The sequence below is a fragment of the Coptis chinensis genome, chromosome 6 (genome assembly GCF_015680905.1).
Source record: "Coptis chinensis isolate HL-2020 chromosome 6, ASM1568090v1, whole genome shotgun sequence".
NCBI lineage: Eukaryota > Viridiplantae > Streptophyta > Magnoliopsida > Ranunculales > Ranunculaceae > Coptis > Coptis chinensis.
The window spans coordinates 13,821,661-13,829,665 of NC_141461.1; the positions used below are offsets into that span (position 1 = coordinate 13,821,661).

At 36.8% G+C, this 8,005-nt stretch overlaps 2 protein-coding genes across 2 annotated transcripts; both read right to left on the reverse strand.

Annotated features, from left to right (window-relative positions):
- Window positions 1-5,340: 5,340 nt before the first annotated feature.
- Window positions 5,341-5,958, reverse strand: LOC147491585 (uncharacterized). Its single transcript, XM_086567281.1, has one exon. It carries the CDS (start codon window positions 5,956-5,958, stop codon window positions 5,341-5,343), a length of 618 nt encoding a protein of 205 aa, XP_086423407.1.
- A 394-nt stretch (window positions 5,959-6,352) lies between these two features.
- LOC147491586 (uncharacterized) lies at window positions 6,353-7,703 on the reverse strand. The gene is made up of 2 exons (XM_086567282.1): window positions 7,401-7,703; window positions 6,353-6,727 (listed from the first exon to the last, which is right to left on the reverse strand). The coding sequence occupies exons 1-2, from the start codon at window positions 7,701-7,703 to the stop codon at window positions 6,353-6,355; spliced, it is 678 nt and encodes a 225-aa protein (XP_086423408.1).
- Window positions 7,704-8,005: the final 302 nt, after the last annotated feature.

Genomic DNA, 8,005 nt, shown 5'->3' on the forward strand with positions numbered 1-8,005 from the left:
GTTCATTTTGTTTTTTTGTCACTTTCATATGTTTGATTAACCCTTAACCAAATACAAACAGCCGTGAAACTAAAAACCAAGCTCAAAACCCACTTCCCAAGTCAATCCCAACAATCCCCATTATCGATAATACTTTAATCGATTATTTGAAACATTGAAATACTTGGTTGTTTCATTATTAATTTAAAATACTTGTGCAACCTTCTTTCTCGTCTAGTTGTTCATGTGTGAAGAGAGATGAGAGTCGAGAGAGAAAAAGAGAAAATGGCGATGACAGTTTTTTCAATTTCTTTGTGTGAAGAGAGTTAAGCCCGAGAGAGATGATAAGGGCTGAATAGGTTTTCCACCGGTTTTCTTTTAAGGGGGGTGTACTGGACCTAAGTGATTGGACTTGGTTGTTGGGCTAGATCTTGAGGTTGCCCAATCTAATTTGGTGGGTATAGGATACATTATCAATTTGCTACAAACAAATTGCACTCTTTCTTCACTAAGTCACTAGTGTAATTTTGGGTAATGTTTGCATGGCTTTTTTTTTGTGTGTGCTAACCTGGTGTTCGAGCCAACTTACACGCATCTCAACTAATCCCGGGTATAAACATAGGCAAAATTCAATTGGCAGGTAAGAATTAATATTTGATTCTCAGACCAACCAATTAATAAGGCCAACTACTCAAATAGCTATATTGGGGATTAGTTGGCCTGATTAGGGGATTGTCACTCAGAGCAAGTCCAATGGAAAGCTGCTAAATTGGGCTGCTAAAAGTGCCACGTACGCCTTTTAGCTTGCCCAGCCAAATTTGGCTCCCCAAAATCAAAAAACCAATCCAATCGTGTTGTCTGTTTTGAAGTGCTAAATGATACGGACGGCATAGTTTCTGTCGTCCGTCCATTATTTTTTGAAATTTTTTTGGACGGACGGCACAATTTCTACCATCTGTCGAAATTTAACACACGGACGACAGAAACTATGTCATCCGTCTCCCAAACTTATTATAGCAGCTACTAGCGAAGGTCTTAACTTTGGCTGGGTTTTTTACTCCTTCCAAATTTAAGACCCTTTTAGCAGCCCCATTGGAATGACATTTTTGTGGTTGGGGTGCTATATTTGCCTTTAGCATCCCATATAGCCCCCCATTGGACTTGCTCTCAGGGGCAGGCTAATACTAATTTATACTATATATATATATATATATATATATGGATGAAGCCATGAAGGTGGATGAAGAATTCTTCTCTGAACTTGAGCATTAGGTAGCCCATCCAGAATCTACAAACATTATATCAACAAAGGCCCAAAAACTGGGCAAGTCTAAAACAATTACCAATTGGGCCACCAAACTCATGCTAGAACCACAAAAAATTATGTGTGCCCCAAAGCACATGGATTTAGTAGCGTCACTACAGGGGCCTCATCTCGTGATATTATTGTCACATAAATATCCTTAAATCTGGAAAATACCGGGGCTGTTATCCTTCTCACAAAAAATTATGGCCAATTGATCAAATTTACAAATAGCAAGTGTTGTAGAGGAGCTGAGGTGGGTATAAATAGGATGAATTTCCTTTCCTAATCTTGAGCATTAGGTAGCCCATCTACTGGAAACATTATGTAAAGGAAGGCCCACTTACACTGGGGCAAGTCCAATATAGTAGTCAATTGGACTACCGAACTAGTGGTCTTGCATGAATCTTTTTTTTTTTCGCTACAAATCACACATTTATATATTATAGAATTAAAGGGTACACTGAAAGTCTGAGCAATATTTTGGTAAAGTACTTATGTCAGAGGAACTATAAGCCCATTTAGCTAGATCATGAGCCTCACCATTAAAACATCTTCTTAACCATCTAAAACATGAAAACTTAAAATTATTAGCAGTTCGATAATTGTTTTCGTAATGCTTTGTAAAGACCAAACAATACTAGACTCCTGGGAGCTCAAACTGTTGATAACGTTGATGTTGTCCCACTCAAAAAGAAATTTTCCTCCTCCTAAGTGTTGCGCCAGCTTCACTGCTACCTCGGCTACAAGAAGTTCACTCTCCTCTGCTGACTTTGCTATGAATCTCCTCACTGCAGCAGCAAGTAAAGCTCCTTCTTGATTCCAAGCCATAGCAGCAGCAGATCCTGACAGAGATCTCTTATTGAAAGCAGCGTCAAACCTAATATTTACATAATCAGGCATGTGACCGGTGTTACTTATATGATAATGTAAAGTAGATATATTATTATTGTTACTAATAGATGTTGAAGCATGTGGGCTATGGTTTGAATTTATATTCCCAAGTGTAGTATTAACAGAAGAAGTAAGGTTTCGATTCTCCCTATCAAAAAATTTGAGCCTTCTTTTCCATTGAATCATAGTAGCGATTAGTATAGACCCCATATCCAGCTGCTCCTTTATCAAACTTCTCCAAACTCCTATTATCCCACATAGTTTGCATTAGAGTGCATCCATACACACCCAAATTTGTTATGTCAGGGACCTTGTTTTCACACCATTCCATGATCTCATCCACCCATTTTCTAATGGACCATCCTTTGTTGACCTATGTTCATAAACCCAGTGGTGAAACAAACCACAAAGCTTTAGCCCAATCACATTCAAAAAAGATGTGTTCCACCGTTTCTTTTTGCCTGAAGCAAAAGCAACACATAGTATCATTGTTCCTAATCCTCTTCTGTATCTTCTCTCCAGTTGGCAATATGTCCATATATAATTTTCACATGAAAACTTGTTCCCTAGCTGCCAGACGAGCTCTCCAAATTCTTCTGATAGTTTTTGCTTGAAAAGTAGAGACTTCCCTCCCAATCCTTTGCTTTGAGCATATGAAAAGCATATTTGACAGAGAATTTTCCTTTAGTAGCGGCCCACCAGGTTAACTCATCCTCCCCGCCATCATGTGGTATGATGTGTGTTCCCTTGATAAGCCCTGCTACTATAGGATCAAAAACTTCGTCAATATATAAGTTGATCATTCCATGATGCTCCTTCTTTATTCATGAGATTTTTTACTTTCTAGTATTTCTGGATCCCCACTGGTGGGTGCAAATCCTTTATCAGTATAGGGTGATCATGGAGCATAAGTTAAGGATCATTGAACGCAGAGGTGCGAGCACCATCCCCGATGGTCCAGATAGACCCTTTATGCACCAGATCAAAACTTTTATTGACCCCTCTCCATAAGTAAAAGGCATTAGGTGCTAACTTTTGTTCTGTCCCCATACATTTTTTTCCATAAGTCGAATGAAAAGTTTTAAACCAAATGAAATTATCATCCTTTAAAGCTCTCCAACTTTGTTTGGCTAACAAAGCTTTGTTCATATCAGAAAATTTCTTGAAACCTAGTCCTCCAAGGGACTTAGGTTTGCAAAGTTTATCCCACTCAATAGTGTGGATACTCTTAGATTCATCATGCCCATGCCACCAAAATTCCCTACACACTTTATCCATATTGTCACAAATAGATATAGGGAGGGAATACAAGTAGCTTTAGCTACAGCTTGGATCAAAACTGTTCTGCCAGCTTAGGATAAAAGCCTGGCTCTCCAACCTTTTATCTTATTATGTACAATATCCACCAAGTAATCAAAATCAGCGTTCTTACTGCCCGTGAGTAAAATAGGTACCCCTAAGTACTTATCTTTATTTGAAAATTCTCTCATGTGCTAGTATTTTCTCAAAATTTTCCTATGTTTAGCATGCACATTTCTACTAAAATAGATACTAGATTTATCAAAATTAATCTTTTGGCCAGAGGCCATACAATACTCATGCAAAATATCTTTAAGAACACCTGCTTCACTTAAAGAAGTTTTAGTGAAAAGCAGTAAATCATAAGCATATAGTAAATGAGCAATGGGAGGCGCATCCTTCCTAATTTTAATACCATGTATAGCATGATCATTTTCAGCTTTATTAATCATGCGAGAGAGAGCTTCAGAAATAAGAATAAAGAGATAAGGAGATAAAGGATCCCCTTGTCTCAATCCCCTTTAGAGGGAAGAACTGTTCCAAGGGAGAGACATTAAAGAGCACTTTAAAAGAAACAGAAGATAAACATTGATTAATAAAAGTTCTCCATTTTTCATAGAAACCATGCTTTTCAAAAATATTATTTAGAAAATACAACTCTACTCTATCATAAGCCTTAGCCATATCAAGTTTTAAAGCTACCAAACCTTCCTTTTTCTTATACATGTTCTTCATGTTGTGAAACACTTCACTAGCAAGGCCTATGTTATCCTCTATATTCCTACCCATAACAAAAGCTCCTTGGAAAGGGGACATTATCTTATGAATATGACACTTTAATCTATTAGCTAAAAGTTTTGAAATAATTTTATAAACAAAATTACAAAGGCTGATAGGTCTAAATTTTGAAATATGTTCAGGAGAGGAAATTTTAGGAATTAAAGAAATAAAAGTTTCATTGAACTTGAGGTTTAAGACACCATTACAGAAAAAATCCTGGACATAGTCAATAATTGCTGGTCGAACCACATCCTAAGCAGTTTGGAAGAAAACTCCCTGGAAACCATCAGGTTTAGGGGATTTAAGAGGGCCCATTTTTTTAACCACCAACCAGATATCTTCACCAAAGGAAATTTTAACAAGCATATCATTTTCAATATCAGTAATACATGGAACAAAAAAAGAGTCTATATCAGCATTATTCACAGGCATATCAAATTTAAATAAGTCTTGAACGAAAGAGTTTATGTTCTTACCAATCATGTCCCTACCTTCCAGCCAGTTGTCATTACCATCCTTCAACTTATCGATACAGGTTTTTCTTCTTCTATAGATAGTAGAAGTATGAAAAAACTTGATGTTCCTACCCTGTTCTTTCAGCCAAAGAGCCCCTAATTTTTGGCGCCAAAGGTCTTCTTCCTTATCAAGCCAATCATTAAGTTGACTTTTAAGAGCTCTAATCTCTTCACATATGACTTCAGATAGAGTATTTTTCATAAGCTCCTCAAGCCGATTTTGAATCTTTTTTATATTGGAAAACACATTCCCAAAAACATCTTTATTCCATTTTTTAAGTTTTATTCTAGTTTTTGTAAGTTTAGTTAAAACATTGCAGTCTAGTTTATTATGATTAGCAGCATTCCATGCTTCCTCAATGGCAGTGGCGGAGCCAGGAATTTACCTCACCTGGGGCACTCACTGACTCATATGCTAATAATTTTATAATTTCAAGCAAGTACTAGTGTACACGTCAACACACAATTTTATTTCGCAAAAAGACTACCATTGTAGTATACAAAAAAAAAAGCTAAAGTTGTCAAAATACATTTTGCTCTTTTGAACTCTAACAATTCTAAAAATGAAAATTATAAATTCCCTTTACGATCCGCATCCTGGAAACGCTTCAAGATTGCCTCATTGTTGATGTTATCAAAAATATCTTTTTCTATGTATGTCACCATACAATCATTCAACCACTCGTTTGCCATTCGATTCCTTAAACGATTCTTCACTATGCCCATAACTGAAAATGATCTCTCAACTGTAGCAGTATAAACCGGTAGTATCAGTGAGAGCTTTATAAGCCTATAAACCAAGTTATAAATAATATTTTTTCCCAACTCAACCATTTTTCTAGCCAAACTACTAATTCCTTTAAGTGTTCTAAAGGCATCATTGGATTTCATATCAATCTCATAAATCTCTAGTTGATTTTGAAGGACTATACGCTCTTGCTCGGAGAAATCATCAGGATAAAATTCAGCAAGACGAATCAACTTGTTAGTATCAAACGCACCAAACAAATCATTGGGGTAAGCCATACAAAGAAGCAACTCCGTATTCACCTTATCAAAATGGTTATCAAGCTCAACGCGTTGCTTATCGATACAGCCATAAAAGAATCTAACCTGATAATAATGTAAATTAGTTGCCTCTTCTGCTTTTCTTCTGGATCTTCCTCGATGAACAAACTTAGCATCCATTTGAAGCATGTTTTGTACAAAATGTAGAAACCTCGCCTAGTAGCGAATCCCAACCACATTCCCTCATTTTCTGCAAACGCTCCTTGCATACTTTTACTAAAGCTAAAGCATTCACTATATCTTGATCTTTTCGTTGCAATGCTTTTGAAATATCATTAGTGATTCCCAATAGATTCTTCATCAAATGCAAGATGAAAATGAACTCAAACGAGTGCATCAAATCTAATAAAACGTGTGCTTCTCCTTTTTTATCTAAACTTGAGCTCTCTTCCATCACCTCATCAAGAACTTCAACCACGGAGGAAAATATAACAATGAAATTAACTAACGTACCATAATGTGAGCCCCAATGTGTGTCGCTAGGTCTTTTAACACCAAGCTCTTGATTTACTCCTTAACCGCTTGATAGTTCACCATTTCTAAGTTGCTCAAACACTCTAGCAGCTTCTTTCTTTCGAAGGTTGTCCCTACGCTTGCAAGAGACCCCAATAGCATTCACTACATTGCTAATAGAGGTGAAAAATGAAGCAATCTCTTTGATATCTTTTGCGACATGGACAAGCGCCAACTGAAGTTGATGTGCAAAACAATGTACATAGATTGCAGACTTGTTCTCATTCAAAATGAGCGCTTTTAGCCCATTGAACTGCCCTTGCATATTACTTGCCCCATCATACCCTTGACCACGCAGTCTCGAGAAACTCAATCCATGTATACCGAAGAATTTTTCAAGTGATGTCTTGAGTGAAGATGATGTAGTATCAGGGATCTATCACACAACCTTTCTTGTCAACATATCGCAAACAAATAGCCATTTGCTCTTTAATCGACATATCATGAGCTTCGTCAATCAAAACGGCAAATAATTCTTCTCCAAGGTCTTTCATAATAGCATTGCCGGTTTCAACAAAGAAATGCATTTACTAAAAGCCCGAATATCGTGATGTCAATTTGAGATTTTTCGGAGCATTGTTAAGAGCGACATTGTCAACAACTTTATTGTGAAGAGCTAAGAATATTAAAAGCTCAAGGAAGTTTCCCTTGTTTTTAGAGCTTCCAGATTCATCGTGACCATGAAAAGCTAATCCTTGGCGCAAAAGAAATCGGATAACATCAAGAGAAGCAGTTAAACGAAGTCGATAGTTAGTCCGTTCTTGGTCCGAATGCTTGACAATTAAGTTCTTGATGTGTTGGTCTTGCTTCATTAGATTCTCACTCTTCATACACGCTTCGTTATGAGCACTATTATGGTTCCCAACATGATCTTCAATCCTTCTGCAATTTTTCCAACTCCTAAACCCACCATTGATGAAAGCATCCCTATTATCTCCAAACGTTTACCTCCACAAGTAACAGTGTAAGCAAAAAACAGCATCCGTGTGAATGCTATACTCCAACCAATTTCCATACATAGTGAAAAAGTCTTTCTTGAAACGTCAAACCTTATTTCCATCTTGTGTTGGTGGATAGTGAGCTAGAAATGGTTGACTTGGCCCTCTTAGCAAATATGCCCTTCTAACAGCTTCTTGATCCTTTGGATGATAATCAGAAACTTTAGGTCGTAAACCAGGATTGGATTCAAGATTCGACACATCAATCTCAATACAAGTTAGACTTATCTTTTTCGATCTAGGCTCCATCTCCACTTCCTCATTGTTATGAATATTTTGAATAGGAGCCACCGGATTAGACACATCTTCACGATTTCTTTTTTGAAACAAACTATCGATTCTTTGATTTTTCATTATTGAAATTAAAAAAAAAAAAAGAAACAAGCGTCTACTGAGAAAGAGAGAGATATATACCACTGTAGAAAATCAGTAATGAAGAATGAAAGTTGAAGAGAATAAGCTTTGAATAAGTGTAGCAGGCTAGCAGTACTTGGTTTGAATCAAAATATTGAAAAGTGAAAACCCCACTTTTTTTTTTTATCTGTACGAGTACGAGGAGGCGAGAAAGTCGTATGTTCTGTTCAATCGGTTGGGCTTGGGCCTTGGGTGTTTTGTTCTTGCGGTACATTTTTTTTTTTTTTTTTTTTTTTTTGACA

Excerpts from the sequence above, each read along its gene's own strand:
- LOC147491585 (XM_086567281.1), bottom strand. The coding sequence starts at position 5,958 with ATGGATGCTAAGTTTGTTCATCGAGGAAGATCCAGAAGAAAAGCAGAA.
- LOC147491586 (XM_086567282.1), bottom strand. The coding sequence starts at position 7,703 with ATGAAAAATCAAAGAATCGATAGTTTGTTTCAAAAAAGAAATCGTGAA. Across the intron at positions 6,728-7,400 it reads CAACACAAGATGGAAATAAG|ATCCCTGATACTACATCATC; the intron begins GTTTGACGTTTC and ends GTTGTGTGATAG.